This window comes from Bombina bombina, chromosome 6 (assembly GCF_027579735.1).
Source record: "Bombina bombina isolate aBomBom1 chromosome 6, aBomBom1.pri, whole genome shotgun sequence".
Taxonomy (NCBI): domain Eukaryota; kingdom Metazoa; phylum Chordata; class Amphibia; order Anura; family Bombinatoridae; genus Bombina; species Bombina bombina.
The window spans coordinates 156,060,505-156,078,989 of NC_069504.1; the positions used below are offsets into that span (position 1 = coordinate 156,060,505).

The 18,485-nt window shown below is 42.5% G+C and overlaps 1 protein-coding gene across 4 annotated transcripts in view; it reads left to right on the forward strand.

The window, feature by feature from the left end:
• Positions 1–18,485, forward strand: part of ZNF800 (zinc finger protein 800) — a 126,760-nt gene that overhangs the window by 62,077 nt on the left and 46,198 nt on the right. For all 4 annotated transcript variants that reach the window (XM_053716648.1, XM_053716649.1, XM_053716646.1 and 1 more), the window contains one exon: positions 4,000–4,089. In XM_053716648.1, coding sequence (XP_053572623.1) covers positions 4,000–4,089 — 90 coding nt within the window. The remainder of the gene's footprint in view (positions 1–3,999; positions 4,090–18,485) is intronic.

Sequence of the window (18,485 nt, forward strand, 5' to 3'; positions counted from 1 at the left end):
TGATTGAGGTTACTCCTGGCATTCGGTTCTGGATTTTCTTCAGGAGGGCGTAGACAAGAGTTTGTCTGTCAGTTCTGTTAAAGGGACACTAAACGTTTGAAAAAACTTGTCTTAAATCGCTTTATCCATCTTTGATAATGATATTTCTAATAGGCTTTGCTTGTCATATTATTACCGTTCTCTTAAAATTCTGCTGCTAACATTAATTGAATTCCAAACCCACCGTTATAAGCTGTATTTTGAATAAGAAATCATTCACGATAACCTGAGTTATCAAGATGGCTGATTTTGTCCGTACTGCGCATGCACGCTCTATCTAACACAGTTTACCGTGGAATTTACTGCATTCGGGTTTACTGTGGAATCAAAGCGGCAATCTGCACATGCGCGAAAGGCCGGATTGTATTGCGCATGCGCCGGGTGATGAAACGATGCGTTAATCATATGCACGAAAACGTATTGTGATTGGAGACACGATTTTGTATTGAAGGCACCATAAAAAGGGGTTTGGCTTCTATGACGGTTTTTGCCAAATAAAATATAGCGTTTTATTACGCTGATAACACTTGTTTTAAGGTCAAAATGAGTAAGTTTTGATAAGTTATGTAGATTGGTTTGTGATAATTTAATTACAGTATATGCAAAAAATGAAACTTTTGGAATCCTTTAAAGGTCAAATTTCAGCTCTTTCTGTTCTGTTACACCGCAAATGGACTTGTTTACCAGATATTTAGTCCTTTGTACAGGCTTTAGCGAGAATTAGACCTGTGATAAAGCCTATTGCTCTTCCTTGGAATCTGAATTTTGTTCTTCGAGTTTTGCAACTCCCTCCATTTGAATCCATGCATTCCTTAGACATCAGGATGTGGTTTTTGTTGGCTATATCTTCCGCCAGAAGTTTTGTGATGTGCCTTACTTGGCGTTACATCAGAATAAGGCTGTTTTGTGCACTAGGGGGCCGAATTATCGAGCTCCGAAACAGCAGTTATGAAGCAGTGGTCTTAAGACCGCAGCTCCCTAACTGGTCCGCTACCTCTGAGGCTGCGGTCTGCAATCTGCTCGATCCTATATGATTGGGCTGATTGACACCCCATGCTAACGGCCGATTGGCCGCAAATCTGAAGGGGGCGGCATTGCACAAGCAGTACTGATGAACTGCTTGTGCAATGTTAAATGCCGACAGCGTATCATGTCAGACAGACATTGATAAATCGCCCCTAGGTCTAGTTTTTTACCAAAGGTAGTTTCAACGGGGAGCATTAATCAAGAAATTGTTTCATAGTTCTGCCCTAATCCTGCTTCTGATAAGGAGCGTCTTTTTAAATCATTTGGATGTTTTTAGAGCTTTGAAATTCTACAAGCGACAAAGGAATTTAATCAGTCTTCCAGTCTGTTCTACAATGTATCTTAAATAGAAAACTATCTTTTAATTAGATTTTTCTTTAAAAGAATGTATTTTAAAAAAAAATAGTAAAAATTGTTGTAAACTGCTCAGTGGCATCAAAGAAACCATATTGTTTCTTAAAATCCTGAGCTGGAAGTAGCTATCAGCCAATGAGCATTAGTAAGAAGTTATTATTCTATGTATTATTAGTATTATTATGATTTGTATAGCGCCGCAAATTTTTGTAGCACTGGATTCAGAAATTACAAATATTTTTGATAAGATACAAATACATAACAGACTAAACAAATCTAGTCAAACTTACAATCTCTTTTCAACTAATGATGCTGATGCTGTTTTAGTGCACACCGTTTGTGATGACCTCTTTAGATATTTCTCTTGAAATTCAACATTTTTCTGTCATGATTCACATATAGTATACCATTTTAAACATCTTTCCTTCTATTATCAATTTTGCTTCATTCTCTTGGTATCCTTTATTGGAAGGTGCAGCAATGCACTACTGAATCAATAAAGGGAGGCATATATGTTCAGCTATCTCCCTGCTCCCGAGCCTACTTAGCTATGCTTTTTTTTTGTTTTTACCAAGAGAACAAAGCAATTTAGATAATAGAAGTAAATTAGAAAGTTGTTTAAATTTGTATTCTCTATCTGAGCTATGAAAGAAAATGTTGGGGTTTCATGTCCCTTAATAAATGCACTATTGATTGCATATAACTAAATCAATGACAAATGAAGTGTGTGTGTAACTGCCAATCAGCAGGTGTCTCCTAGTAATCCATTGCTGCATTACTGAGACTGACTAGGCTTTTCAACAAAGGATACCAAGAGAGCAGAGCAAAATTGATAATAGAAGTAAATGGAAAAGTTTCTTAAAATTGCGTGTTCTGTCGGAACCATGAACATTATTAGTCTGTCAGTTTCTGGTACGGGTTGCTTCCTGTCGGTTTTCTATTAGTTTCCTGTTTTTAATGTTCAAACCTCAGAAATATATAAGGTGGTGTGTATGTATAACTGCTAATTGTCTGTGGCTGCTCTTATTTTATGGTTCTATGATCACTCACACACACCGTTCTCCCTCAACTTCTTTCATTTTACTGAGCCCTTTATGCCTATAAGAAATATTAGCAATTAAATGACAGCAGGTAGCAGGAATTACCATTATGTGTTTGAACATGTTTACTCTTTAAACAGAAAATATATTTGGAGTAGTGCTTAAAGGCACCTTAAACTCATTGGTATTACACACTTTTTTTTTCTTGGAATAAATCAACATTCTGGGTGAAATTGGAAATCTTTGGAATGCATTGTCTCCTTGTTTTCTGCAATTGTTTTCAATAGCCAAACTCTCCCAATCTGGACTTAGTTACTGGTGTAGACACAGCTAGCCATAGGCATTATATTAGCATAATCTACATTGTTTTGCAGTTTTTATGTTCTCATAATTTTGAAAACTCAGACGTAGACATTTTATTTTACAATGTTGTCCCTTTTTAATGTCACAAATGTTTGCACCGCTGCAGTTCATGCATAATTTGTGTGTGGGTAGTGCCACATGCATAAATCGCTGAATTCTCTTAAAGGCACAATTTGGCATAATCTAGGGGTTGACAGATATGTTTAAAATTTAGGATCCATTAAAGGGACACTGAACCCAAATGTTTTCTTTTGTGATTCAGATAGAGCATGCAATTTTAAGCAACGTTCTAATTTACTCCTTTTTATCAATTTTTCTTTGTTCTCTTGCTATCTTTATTTGAAAAAGAAGGCATCTAAGCTATTTTTTTGTTTAGACCACTGGACAGCACTTGTTTATTGGTGGGTGAATTTATCCACCAATCAGCAAGAACAACCCAGGTTGTTCACCAAAAATGGGCCGGCATCTAAACTTATATTCTTGCATTTCAAATAAAGATACCAAGAGAATGAAGAAACTTTGATAATAGGAGTAAATTAGAAAGTTGCTTAAAATAGCATCCTCTATCTGAATCATGAAAGAGAAAAATTGTGTTCAGTGTCCCTTTAAGAATATTTAGGAGCCAGCTATACATTTAGGAGCCAAACAGTGGTGTTTGTATATAGATATTTAGAGAAAAGCTCAAAAAGTACAGAGCCAGGGGTAAAATTCTAGGAGCCGGTGGCTCCCTGGCTCCTGAGTTTTTAGAGCCTTGATATAGCATATGTGAAATGTATCCTTTGTTTATTTTTGTATTTGAAGTAGATGATTTTGCACATTTAAACTTTTGCCCATTGTTCTCAAGAACAGAACCGTTCAGATGGGTTGCAGAAAGAGCCAACCTTATTTTCTGTCTCTTTCTGTGCACAAAGACCAATACTTAGGTACTGAAATGTTTTGTTATTTTGCATTCTCTTGGTATCCTTCATCAAAGGATACCAAGAGAATGAAGCAAATCAGATAATTAAAGCAAATTAGAAGGTTGTTTAAAATTGTACGCTATTTCTAAAAACATGAAAGTGTCTTTGTGCTTTATGTCCCTCTAAGTAACTAATATAGTACGAGCCAAATGTTCATAAATGGTGTCAATTTATTTTGATGCAGTTTAAGAACCTATCAATCTTGTCATCTGTTTCAGTTTCGGAGCCTGGAGATCCACCTCTACTACAGCAGCAGGTGCAGACTTCAAAATCTGGAATCCAGCAAATTATTGAGTGTTTTCGATCTGGTATGATTCCTCTACTTTTTTTTTTTTTTTTTTTTTCTCTTGACTTACTCAAAATTTCAAATAATAGAATTTATAAGTATTTGTTATCAGAGCTTCCCTTTGTGTGTTGTACTCATTATGGTTTATTTGTACTAGTACATGTATATCCAGGGACTGACAACTTTACAGCCCACAGCTCCTGTTTTTTTGTCTACAACGCACCCCCCATCTAATTTTGCTTTATAGTGTGCATAATCATAAAAACTTACTGTCTGATCTGAGCTTTTTTCCACAGTTGTGGAATCCCTATCTTTTCATGGACCTTGCATCACTTGATGAAAAATGTTTTGCTAACGTGCAGTAAGGCAATATGGATTAGTCTGCCAAGCACCCTAAATGTTATTTTCCAATATATATAGCTAGTCCTAAAGCCTGTGTACGTGGGCCATTTTCTGCAGTGCAGCAGTCCCACCTGCCCGGTCACGCCTCGTCACACTCAATCCCGCTCGATGCCACACCTGCTCCCACCCACCCTCTATGCTGTCTGATCCTCCGTTACGGTGTCAACGGCCAGGTATATTTGTCCTCGCACAGTCTCTACTGTGCATGACCGCTTCAGAGAAACATACCTGGTCTTTTTTTTATAGGATAATGCATATATTGATAATACTTAGAGTTAAGAAAAAATAAATTGTTTGGGGATTCATAATGCTTAGTATTTTCTTAAATATCTTTATGTGCACATACCCTTCTATGTTGGTTGGCGCATGATCATAGCTTAATTCCTTTCTTAAATTGTTAGCTTGAATCACACATTTTTCTTTTTTTAATACAAAACTTCATTTTAACTTTACTGCCTCATTAAAGTGCCATTATAGTGAGAAAAAAAATACTCTGAATCAGCATCAGTAGTCGCACTACCCGACTATGCAGCTAACACTTCTGATTGGGTCAGCAGCAGTTTCCACTCTGGACCAGCAGTTCTCTATGGCTCCTAAGCGTTACTTTAACTGGGGTTAAACCCATAGATTTTCTTCATAAATGGATAGAGTCCACAGCTGCATTCATTACTTTTGGGAATTCAGAACCTGGCCACCAGGAGGAGGCAAAGACACCCCAGCCAAAGGCTTAAATATTCCTTCCACTTCCCTCATCCCTCAGACATTTTTTGCCTTTCGTCCCAGGAGGTTGGCAGAGAAGTGTCAGAAGTTTTAGTTAGTCTTTTATGGAGGGTAGTACCTCTTTGGCATGGGACTGGAGTTTTAAGTAATCCTGTCAGTCTCTCAGTGAGAGCATGGGTGAAAGTTAGAGTCCGGAGATGCAGGGAGAGTCTTACTGCGAAACCATCCAACTCATATTAACAGCTCCACAAGCAATCAGCGTTGACGAGTTTCGCTGCCTGCTTTCTTCTCTCAAGTCCATGGCAGAAGCGACACTACTATCTGTCACACTTGAAGGGCCGTATTCCTGTTCCACGGCGTAGATTCCGGTAAGATTGTTTCATTTTTACTTTCATCATGGATGTATTGTAATTACAACTGTTTATCCGAGAGGGGCTACAACCTTTCGGGGATAACCTTATCATAGGGTCTCAGTGAGACTCCTTTTGTATCTTGGAATCAAGGGTTAATATCTCTTAAGGTGGGTTATTGAACAGGGTTTTTTTTAATCATGTTTATTTGAGTCTGTCTGCTACTGTGTAGTGATACTTCGGCTCATGGCTATTTTGGAACATAACGTCCTATGTTTAGTGACGCGGCCTTTACCGTCGGGTGCACTTTTTTTAATGGACTGCACAGTTTACCTTTAGCTCTCCATTTCCGCATTCCTGACCGTGTGGCGACTGAGAAATTCTGGTCCGCTGGTGTCTGGTTTTCAGGAGGTGGTGAGTGTCCCAGCCATTGGGGGTGTAAGGTGCCGTTTAGATTTTTCTTATTGATCCATTTTTTAATCAATATCCCAGTTATGGAGGATTCTGATTTTGTGGAGACGGATGTCTCTGATTCAGATTCTACTTCTTGCAAAGAATATGAATTGGCCCGGGTGATACATGCCCATCAGTTATGTTGCGAATGTCGTTTTAGAGTGCTCTGTTCCTCGAGATCGGGGAATCAGGGGCCCGCTGAGCCATCCGCCTCTGGGGATTCCATTTCTTCCCACAAGGCAAGTTCCCTACCACCAACTCTTACTAAGCATTCAGGTAACCTAAATGCTGCTTATCCTTCTATGGAGAGTGGCTTGTTCCCACCGGAGGTTACGACACGGTTCCGCATGGCCATATCTTTGGCACTGGTGTATCTGCACATCCCCGAAGTGTGCTTACGATATTGTCTGTGTTCCGTTAACTGGGACTTGTCAGGCGTGGGATCACCTGGTCCAGTTCAGCCCTCCGGGGGAGCGACTGCCCCTGAGGACTCAGGGGGTCAACCCTCAGGACCGGTGTCTTCATTTGTCCCGGCGGAGGTTTGTTGCGCCTTTCGTTATAGACTGGTGCGCCTTTTTGTTCTACTGAGGCACGTTTTGGCCTTGCTGGAGGATCCCACTCTTAATGGGGAGATTTCTCAGTCTTCCTCTTCGACTGGCTTGCATGATTGGACATAAGGGGATGAGGTAATCTTATAGTCTTTGTTATTTGAGTATCCGTTTCCAGTTCTGAGCTTGGAAGATTCGGATTCCTGTTGGTCTGGTCCTGCGGGTGTGTCCGTTTTTCCTGGGCGATAACCTACGGGTTGCCTGATCTTTTATTTAATCCAGTGAGGATAGATTTTCTTTGGTTTAAAGCTCATGTTGTCGTAATGTTTTCTTCGGGAACTTTCTTCTCTGGAATTACTGCTCACGATTTTGTGGTTGCACTGTTTACTTTTACAAAAGTTTGTTTAAGAGTGAGGATGTGCTAGTCCTATGTTTGTCTGTTGTCTATCCCTCCATCTCGGTTTCAGGCTGGTCCTGACTTGGTAAAAATCCTGTCTTTGAGGCCTAGTTCAGACACGTGGCGCCTAGTGCTCACAATATGACTTGTTTTGTTTTCCTTGTTTTTATTTTACAAGTTTCAGCTAGCATCCTAAGAGGACTTGATGGTCCGTGGTTTGCTTAGGGGCATGGGGGATGGTTCAGTCCTCATTAGCCTGTCAATCTAGTTGGCCGGGTTTCCGTTGAGATCCGCTGCGACATGCTCTGTTGTTTCCGATTTTTTTGCGGGGATAGTTTTCCTTGCCGTTGTGGGTTGGAGGTTTGGAGGATTTAGGTCCTTCATGCCGCCAGTTCTTGGCGGTCTTGCCCTTTTTAAGGTCTATTTGGGAGTGTCCTTTTAGGACTTGTTCCTTCTAGAGGTTCTCTTCCTTCAAGTCGAGACTTCTGGATTTCTTCCGGGTTTCTGCCGGCTTTGAGCTAGGTAGCCTGGCTGAGAGGTCTAAGGTGCTGGATCTCTTCGGAGGCGTGGGTTCAGATCCACTGCTGCCACATGCATTATTTAATTTTATTTAGAAAGTGAGGGCCGTGCGGCTTTGTCTTCTGCCGAGAGTTAGTCGTCTCCATATCGGGACGATAGGCGGTGTTGTCTCCTTTTCTAAGTGTTTGCTTAAGGGATTTTTCTACCAGGGTTTGGGATGCTCTGCATTCTTCTTCCTTGGGTGTAGTCCTCCGGAAAGTTATGTCTGAAAGGATTATGGAGACTAGCCTTTTTCTTCTCTCTCTTTCGGGTGACTCTGTTCTCATTCCCTTGTCTTGGACTTCATGCGAGTTGTCCTTGGGGCCTGGAGCTCTAGAGTGACGGTGTGACTTTGTTGCGGCCTAGCACCGTGTTTGGGTGGTGTTGACCTCCTGCTAAGGGTGTTCTCTTCCCTTTGGGCTGGGAATTACGAGTGAGTCCTGTACCCGTTCTCCGGGTTAGCCCAGTTATTGTCCCCTGTGAGGTCTGTTTTTCTTCAGACGGGGTATCTTGTGTTCCCTGAGGGTGTTGTTCGTTTTAAGGCGATCCGGGCCCAGGACCTGCAGGACTAAGTGGCCTAAGGGATTAGTTCCGGCCTAGCAAGCCGTAGGCTTGGAGTTTTAATCCTGCTGTTGCAGTTTTCTTAAGAGACTTATGATCCTGGGGACTGCTTTGGGACGCCCCAGTTTTTTCAGGGAGACTCTGTTTGGACATAGGGGCTAGCTCATTGAGCTTGCAAGCAGCATGGCCAGGGTTCATATCCACCTTTGGGTCCTGGTTTTAAACTTTAAGGCCTCCCTTGTCCTTCAGACGGAGTGTGCTCCTTTTCATGGGGGTTTTTCTCTGTGGGATTCAACAGTGGTGTCTCGATGATTTTTCATTCGTTCCGTGTTTTGATCAGTCTATGGAGTCATGTCTTGGGGCATGTGCGCTGTTTTTATCTGTGCCCTCCCCTTTGAGAGGTTAGCTTGTTTTGCTTAAAGGGACAATCAGGTCAAATTAAATTTTTTTATGATTCAGATACAGCATGTAATTTTAAACAACTTTCCAATTTTCTTCCATTAAAAAAAATGTGCACAGTCTTTTATATTTACACTTTTTTAGTCACCATTTACTACTGAGCATGTGCAAGAATTCACAGACTATACTTATATGCATTGCTATCACATGGTACAGGGGGAGTGGAAATATACATAACTTTAAAATTTGTTAGAAAAAAATCTACTACTCATTTGAAATTCAGAGTAAATGCTATTGTATTGTCTTATCTTGCATTTGTTGATTATGCAAATCTACTGTGTTTACTGGTCCTTTAAGAGCTGGGGTTTCCTCTCCCTGGAAGGTCATTGTCCTGCCCTGTGTGTAGGAGGTTGGAACAGGTGGCTTTTGTTTCTGTGAGGGACAGCAGTCTGCTGCTCTGTGGAATGCCCTGTTTCAACTGTTGGAAATTGAAATCTTAATTTAGAGACTGTTAAAGAGAGTTGTAACAGGTCTTCCTAAGGATCTATTGCACTTTCTCTGTTCCAGGTCCTAAGGGGTTCTCCTTGAGGGTGCCTTATTGGTGGAGCGGATTCGGTTGGCACCCGAGCTCTGCTGGGGTGGGTGAGTCCCCCCATTATTTCCTGTCCCTGGGGGCCTGTGGTTGGGGTCTTTCTGTTCTCCGGTCTATCAGTTATGCCTGTCGCTTGGGCTGGTCCGGTGTTTGGAGCAGGATCTGTGATCTGTTGCTCTGCTAATCGTTCTCGGGTCATTCGAGGTACGGTGAGCCTCTTTGAGGTTCTGTTTTTTTCTCCACGTTCAAAGATCTGTGGGAAGGACTGGAGACTCTTGGATAGCCTGTGACATTATCCACTGGTTGGTGGATGCTTAGCAGCCTGAAGGATCCTATTTCAGCTGCTCCTTACTTGCCCTGCAAGTATTCAAGTGTCTGCGTCATTTTCGATGACGGCAGCATGCAGTGTTTTGTCTCCAGGGGTTGTACGTCGGTTGTTCACCTTTCTGAGCTTGCTGCACGAGGTTCGGTTCTGAGAATTTAGATATTTAGAGCTACCTTTTTACGACTCTGGGGACCTTAACTAGAGTGTGGTTACACTGTGTTAGGGGAAGATTCTCTTCTCTGTTCAGACTTCCGGTCTTAGTCCGTGGTTTCTGTATCTCTGGGGTCTGGGCTTTGCCTCCCCTTTTCTTCTACGAGACTGGTTGGGTCTCTGTTAGCCTGACCCGGTTTCTCAGGTTTTTGCTCTTTTTAAGGACTCGTTGTGCCCTTTTTTAGTTTTTTTTTTCTGGAGTTCCTTATACTTGTTTTCTGTCTTTTCTTCTTTGTGGAAGAATACGGTAGTTTGTTCCCTTTCTCTAGTAAGGGGTGTGTTTGGAGACCGACTGCTGGGCGACGGGGTCTTCTGGAGGCTGTTATCTCAGTAGTTTCTGCGGTCTCTAGCAAGGCTTGTGGACTATCTGCGGGTCAGTGTCCTTAAGCCTTTTTTTTCTTTTTTCAAAAGGTTGTTCTTGGCTTTAGACAAAGCAGGATTTTGTTGGGTAGGGGTTTTTCAGGCTTGGTGCCCTCATAATGGGCCGCCTCTTGTACCCTCCCGTTTTAGCATTCAGTGTCCTCTATAGCTTGGCTATTGTCTTCCCAAAAGTAATGAATGCAGCTGTGAACTCTTTCCATGTATGAAGAAAAACATAAATTATGCTTACCTGATAATTTTCTTTTCTTCAGATAGAAAGATTCTACAGCTCCCCACCCGTGTTTTTATGTGGGGCGGCTGTAATTTTTCACCCATTTCACCCTGATATTTCTTCTACTGTTCCTTGTTCCTCGGCAGAATGACTTGAGGATGAGAGAAGTTGGAGGAGTTTTTAAAGGGACAGTCAAGTCCAAAAAAAACTTTCATGTTTTAAATAGGGCATGCAATTTTAAACAACTTCCCAATTTACTTTTATCACCAATTTTGCTTTGTTCTCTTGGTATTCTTAGTTAAAAGCTAAAACTAGGAGGTTCATATGCTAATTTCTTAGACCTTGAAGACTGCCTCTAATCTGAATACATTTTGACCACTAGAGGGCATTAGTTCACATGTTTCATATAGATAACATTGAGCTCATGCACGTAAAGTGACCTAGGACTGAGCACTGATTGGCTAAACTGCATGTCTGTCAAAAGAACTGAAATAAGGGGGCAGTCAGCAGAAGCTTAGATACAAGATAATTACAGAGGTAAAACGTGTATTATAACTGTGTTGGTTATGCAAAACTGGGGAATGGGTAATAAAGGGATTATCTTTCTTTTTAAACAACAAAAATTTTGGTGTTGACTGTCCCTTTAAGCCTTTGGCTGGGGTGTCTTTTCCTCCTCCTGGTGGTTCCTCCTCCTGGTGGCAGCTGTGGACTCTCTCCATCTGAAGAAAAGAAAATAATCGGCCAAGCATAAGTGGAAAAACATATGGAACTTACATCTTTTAAGCCTTTCACTAGGTGATAATCAGTTAGACATTTGCTTACTTTTATAAACCTGTACTAAGAAAATCCAGAAGAGGAAATCCTTATTTGGTAAGAACATTTCAGAAGGCTTACCTTATTTCTTGTGAAATGAGAAGTCTCCTCCTTTCAAGCTGCAGGTTTGTTTGTTTTGTTTAGCGTTAAAACATAATCATGAGCTAGCTATCAAGAGGCCTTTGTGAAACAGATGTGCAAGGTAGTGCCTTTTGTTTCCCTTGCTAACATTTAATAAAGTTTAAAGTAATTGCTTCTTCTGAAGCAGTATTTTGCAGGTGGGTGAGAGTCCACACAATTCTTTACTGTTGGGAATTTTATCACCTCAAGGAGGCAGACACCCTACACCAAATGCTTTAATATCTCTCCTACTTCCATGACCCACCCAGTATTTTCTTTGCCTAGCTTAGCAGCTGGTAAAGCTAGAAGTTTGAAGTGAAACTTTGAAGAGAGGGACATAGAGTAATTTAGCCTCCTCCTGTTTGGCCATGATGTACTCCCTCAGGCTCTCTACTGTATCCTCAGTAATATGGGTAAGGACAGTGGAGGGGACATTTTCTGGGTAAGTACCTGCATTTCTCACACAGCCAAAAGGCTACAAAGGATACAGTTACTACATAGCCAGTTCACAGCAGCTTAGGTCTCTCAGCAGATTTTTAACGATGTAGACTGTTAGTGCACATAAAGATTTATCATTCTATTTATTAAGCGGCTTCATTTTATTGATATAGTATATAGTTTGCTCAGTAACAGAGGGCTTATACATCTTTAATGTTTGTTGTGTCCTGTTGTTACTGTTATTTTGGTGCCATGTATTTCTGTGGTACCGACCCCTTTAACAGCTCCATTTAGCATTGCAGCCTCCATTCTTAGCGCTCCTAGTACTGACAAGCAGCTGCAGGAGTGCTAAGAAGATGTCTGAGAATCGTTTTGCAGTGGGAAGAGAAAAGGCTGTTGACATTTCTCCCCCGGAGAGCAATAACTGCCATTTCGCACCGGTTGTAATTTTGGCGTGCTCTCCCCCTGCTAATGCGGCTTCTGCGCACTACTGGAGTAAATGTCTTAACATTGCAGATCAGCATCGGAGGGAGTAAGATCCTATACCAAGATCAATAGGGGGCTTGCTCATTACTATTAGGAGTCTCTCTTGAGGTGCCTTGTTAGAATTCTTTTGTGTGTTTCGTGAGGCGGATTATTTCACACAATCGCTATCATTGTAAAGAGGCATAAATAATACAGTGTATTCTACTTTGCAATAAAATCACATTTTCTCCTGTATGGATACCATATACAAGCATTTTAAGACATTTAAACATTTATTCATACCTTGGTTAGACTTCGACCAGGCATCAAGCCCATTTTCTTTTACAAGATATGATGAGTCCACGGATTTCATCCTTACTTATGGGATATCGCATCCTGGTCAGCAGGAGGAGGCAAAGAGCACCACAGCAGAGCTGTATATATAGCTCCTCCCTTCCCTCCCACCCCGTCATTCTCTTTGCCTGTGTTAGTGATAGGAAGAGGTAAAGTGAGGTGTTAGTTTAGATTCTTCAATCAAGAGTTTATTATTTTTAAATGGTACCAGTGAGAACTATTTTTCTCAGGGTAGAGCTACAGGCTTTTCAGCAAGGGACCGGGGAGATCTTTGTTCTGTGACTCCCATACTATTTGCTGCCCTGATGATGATGGTCTTAGCAAACATTATCTAAGACCCTGTTTGTTCCCACAGATCGGCTGAAGGTGATGAAAGGAACATCTTCATTGTGTGGGACCACGTCATGCTGCGCTCAGCATTAAGGTATGTGCAGTCAATTGCTTCTGGGGAGACAGGTATCTCAGAACAGACTGGCATTTATTCCCTATACCGGGAAGGGGTAATCAGTTTGCACAGTGATCATGAGTGGTGTGCATGGGTGTCCCTGTTTTATTAGGTGAAGTCAACTGTGTTTTCAGTGCCCTAATATGTAATTAACCCGGTGGGGGTAATATGTTTGTGGGTTTGACGCTGGGAGATGGCAGAGTTATTCCCCAAGTGGTCTAGCGTTAACTGTGGTTAAAAAAGAGTTAATGACAGGACAGGGGAGTGTGTTATTTATTTGAGAGCCACATTGGCAGTACACTTTATTATGGTTTGCATTGGTTATAACCGACATTTTTATCCCCATGTGGTTTTCCTTTTGCCGGACACGTAGTTTCCGCCCACAATGGGCGAGGCTTAGCTTTGTGCGCTTAGCCGCGCAGTTGTTATCCGGATCCTCGATCGGCAGCAGGTCTCTAGGCTCCGGTGTGGCCTAAGTCAGCTTGTGTCTGCAACGTTCACAAGCAGGCTTAGGAGCCTTTTTTAAGCTAAAAAACGACCAATATTGCTATTGCTGGTTTGTCTATCATTGCTGAACTTCAGGAAAGTACATGTTCTATGTGTTTAGATGCCAATGTGGAACCCCCTATTCCTTTTTGTCCCTCATGTACTGAGAGGGCTTTACAGTTTAAAGAACAAATTTTCGTAATTGCAAGTATCTCTAAGGATGCTTCTCAGACTGATGAGACTCGGGGTATGCCGCATCTTTCTCCCCAAGCGTCACAAACTTTAACGGCCGCTCAGGCGATGCCGTGTTCTTCAACTGCGTCCACTTCATTTACTCTGCAGGATATGGCTGCAGTTATGTCATCCACTTTTACAGAAGTTTTATCTAAGTTGCCAGTTTTACAAGGCAAACGCAGTAGGACAGAGACCCATGTGGTCCCTGCGACTTCTGATGCTTTGATGGCTATCTCTGATGTACCCTCCCAGGGCTCTGAATTGGGGGGTAGGGAGGCCCTGTCTGAGGGGGAACTGTCTGACTCAGGAAGTGCATTGCCCCCGACAGATTCGGACGTCATGTCCTTCAGATTTAAGCTTGAACACCTCCGCCTCTTGCTGTGGGAGGTCTTGGTGACTGTGGACGACTGTGACTCTATTGTGGTCCCACCAGAGAAATTGAGTAAGATGGACAAATACTTAGAGGTCCCTTCTTATTCCGATGTTTTTCCGGTTCCTAAGAGAATTTCGGAAATTATTGCAAGGGAATGGGAAAGCCTGGGTATCCCGTTCTCCCCTTCCCCTATTTTTAAGAAAATGTACCCTATAGCTGACACCGTTCGGGACTCTTGGCAAACGGTCCCTAAGGTGGAGGGAGCTATTTCTACCCTGGCGAAGCGTACGACTATTCCTATTGAGGACAGTTGTGCTTTCAAAGACCCCATGGATAAGAAGTTGGAGGGTCTTCTAAAAAAACCTCTGTTCATCAAGGGTTTTTATTGCAACCGGCAGCCTGCATTGTAACAGTCACGACTGCGGCTGCTTTTTGGTTTGACGCTCTAGAAGAGTCTCTTAGAACTGAGACCTCTTTAAAGGAAATACAGAACAGAATTAAGGCCCTTAAGCTGGCTAATTCTTTTATTACGGATGCTTCCTTTCAGATCACCAAATTAGCGGCTAAGAGTTCGGGATTCTCCATTTTAGCACGAAGGTCTTTATGGTTAAAATCTTGGGCTGCGGATTTGTCCTCTAAATCCAAGCTTTTGGCTATTCCTTTCAAGGGAAAGACCCTATTCGGGCCTGATTTGAAAGAAATCATTTCTGATATTACGGGATGTAAAGGTCATCTCCCTCAAGACAAAACGTCTAAGCAAAGGGGACGACAGAGTAATTTTCGTAATTTCAAAGGAGTCCCCCCTTCCTCTTCCACTAAACAGGAAGGGAATTATTCTCAAGCCAAGCCCACCTGGAACCCAAGAAGCCCGCTGCTGCCCCCAAGTAGGGGGCAGACTTTCTCTCTTTGTCCAGGCCTGGATAAGAGACGTTCAGGATCCCTGGACACTAGAAATCGTGTCTCAAGGGTATCAGTTGGAGTTCAAAAATTCTTTCCCAAGGGGAAGGTTTCTTCTTTCTTGTCTGTAGACCATATAAAAAGAGAGGCATTCTTACTTTGTGTAAAAGACCCCTCTCCACTATGGGAGTAATTTGTCCCGTTCCAATACAGGGGCAGGGTTTTACTCAAATGTTTTTGTGGTTCCCAAAAAAGAGGGAACGTTCCGACCCATTTTAGATCTCAAGAGTCTAAACAAGTTTCTCAGAGTTCCATCCTTCAAGATTGAGACTATTCGGACAATTCTTCCATTGATCCAGGAGGGTCAATATATGACTACAGTGGACTTAAATGATGCATATCTTCATATTCCTATCCACAGAGATCATCACCAGTTCCTGAGGTTTGCCTTTCTGGACAAACATTTTAAGTTCGTAGCCCTTCATTTCGGACTGGCCACGGCACCCAGGAACTTCACAAAGGTTCTAGGGTCTCTGCTGGCGGTTCTCAGGACACGGGGCATTGCAGTGGCGCCTTATCTGGACGATATTCTGATCCAGGCGTCGTCTTATCAGCTGACAAAGTCTCATACCGACATTGTTCTATCCTTTCTAAAGACTCACGGGTGGAAGGTGAATCTAGAAAAGAGTTCACTAATTCCACAGACAAGGGTTCCTTTCCTGGGAACTCTAATAGACTCTATATCCATGAAAATCTTTTTGACGGAAGTCAGAAAATGAAAGATTCTGAATACAGGGAGTGCAGAATTATTAGGCAAATGAGTATTTTGACCACATCATCCTCTTTATGCATGTTGTCTTACTCCAAGCTGTATAGGCTCGAAAACCTACTACCAATTAAGCATATTAGGTGATGTGCATCTCTGTAATGAGAAGGGGTGTGGTCTAATGACATCAACACCCTATATCAGGTGTGCATAATTATTAGGCAACTTCCTTTCCTTTGGCAAAATGGGTCAAAAGAAGGACTTGACAGGCTCAGAAAACTAAAAAATAGTGAGATATCTTGCAGAGGGATGCAGCACTCTTAAAATTGCAAAGCTTCTGAAGCGTGATCATCGAACAATCAAGCGTTTCATTCAAAATAGTCAACAGGGTCGCAAGAAGCGTGTGGAAAAACCAAGGCACAAAATAACTGCCCATGAACTGAGAAAAGTCAAGCGTGCAGCTGCCAAGATGCCACTTGCCACCAGTTTGGCCATATTTCAGAGCTGCAACATCACTGGAGTGCCCAAAAGCACAAGGTGTGCAATACTCATAGACATGGCCAAGGTAAGAAAGTCTGAAAGACGACCACCACTGAACAAGACACACAAGCTGAAACGTCAAGACTGGGCCAAGAAATATCTCAAGACTGATTTTTCTAAGGTTTTATGGACTGATGAAATGAGTGAGTCTTGATGGGCCAGATGGATGGGCCCGTGGCTGGATTGGTAAAGGGCAGAGAGCTCCAGTCCGACTCAGACGCCAGCAAGGTGGAGGTGGAGTACTGGTTTGGGCTGGTATCATCAAAGATGAGCTTGTGGGGCCTTTTCGGGTTGAGGATGGAGTCAAGCTCAACTCCCAGTCCTACTGCCAGTTTCTGGAAGACACTTTCTTCAAGCAGTGGTACAGGAAGAAGTCTGCATCCTTCAAGAAAAACATGATTTTCATGCAGGACAATGCTCCATCACACGCGTCCAAGTACTCCACAGCGTGGCTGGCAAGAAAGGGTATAAAAGAAGAAAATCTAATGACATGGCCTCCTTGTTCACCTGATCTGAACCCCATTGAGAACCTGTGGTCCATCATCAAATGTGAGATTTACAAGGAGGGAAAACAGTACACCTCTCTGAACAGTGTCTGGGAGGCTGTGGTTGCTGCTGCACGCAATGTTGATGGTGAACAGATCAAAACACTGACAGAATCCATGGATGGCAGGCTTTTGAGTGTCCTTGCAAAGAAAGGTGGCTATATTGGTCACTGATTTGTTTTTGTTTTGTTTTTGAATGTCAGAAATGTATATTTGTGAATGTTGAGATGTTATATTGGTTTCACTGGTAAAAATAAATAATTGAAATGGGTATATATTTGTTTTTTGTTAAGTTGCCTAATAATTATGCACAGTAATAGTCACCTGCACACACAGATATCCCCCTAAAATAGCTATAACTAAAAACAAACTAAAAACTACTTCCAAAACTATTCAGCTTTGATATTAATGAGTTTTTTGGGTTCATTGAGAACATGGTTGTTGTTCAATAATAAAATTAATCCTCAAAAATACAACTTGCCTAATAATTCTGCACTCCCTGTACATGCCTATCCCTTCAGTCCAATCCTCGGCCATCAGTGGCTCAGTGCGTGGAGGTAATTGGATTGATGGTGGCGGCAATGGACATCCATTCCGTTTGCTCTTTTTCATCTCAGACCTCTGGATTAGGAGACAAGGGACTCACTTCTTTGGTGGTTGTCACCGGATCATCTGTCCCAAGGGACATGCTTCCGCAGACCCTCATGGGTGATAGTGACAACGGACGCCAGCCTACTAGGATGGGGTGCAGTCTGGAATTCCCTGAAGGCTCAGGGTGTGTGGACTCGGTCGGAGTCTCTACTTCCCATCAATATTCTGGAGTTGAGAGCAATATTCAATGCGCTTCAGGCTTGGCCTCAGTTGGCTTCGGCCAAATTCATCCGATTTCAGTCGGACAACATCACGACTGTGGCTTACATCAATCATCAAAGAGGAACAAGGAGTTCCTTAGTGATGACAGAAGTATCCAAGATAATTCGGTGGGTGGAGGCTCACTCTTGTTATCTGTCAGCAATCTACATCCCAGGAGTGGACAACTAGGAAGCAGATTTTTTGAGCAGACAGACGTTTAATCCGGGGGAGTGGGAACTCCATCCAGAGGTCTTTGCCACCCTGATTCTCAGATGGGGCAGACCGGAGCTGGATCTTATGGCATCTCGTCAGAATGCCAAGCTCCTAAGATACGGATCCAGGTCCAGGGATCCTCAGGCCGAACTGATAGATGCCTTGGCAGTGCCTTGGTCGTTAGACCTAGCTTATGTGTTAACACCGTTTCCTTCCCCGGGTGATTGCTTGGATCAAACAGGAGAGGGCTTCGGTGATTCTCATCGCTTTTGCGTGGCCTCACAGGACTTGGTATGCCGATCTGGTGGACTTGTCCTCTCTGCCACCGTGGAAGCTTCCATTGAGACAGGACCTTCTCATTCAGGGACCCTTCCATCATCCGATTCTAATTTCTCTGCAGCTGACTGCTTGGAGATTGAACGCTTGATTTTATCTAAGCGAGGGTTCTCTGATTCAGTGATTGATATCTTGATCCAGGCATGTAAGCCTGTTACTAGAAAGATTTACCATAAGATATGGCGTAAATATCTTTATTGGTGCGAATCCAAGGGCTATTTATGGAGTAAGATTAGGATTCCTAGGATTTTGTCCTTTCTCCAAGAAGGATTGGAGAAAGGGTTATCAGCAAATTCCTTAAAGGGACAGATTTCTGCTTTATCTATTTTGCTACACAAACGTCTGGCAGATATTCCGGATGTTCAATCTTTTTGTCAGGCTCTGACTAGGATCAGGCCTGTGTTTAGACCTATTGCTCCTCCTTGGAGTTTGAA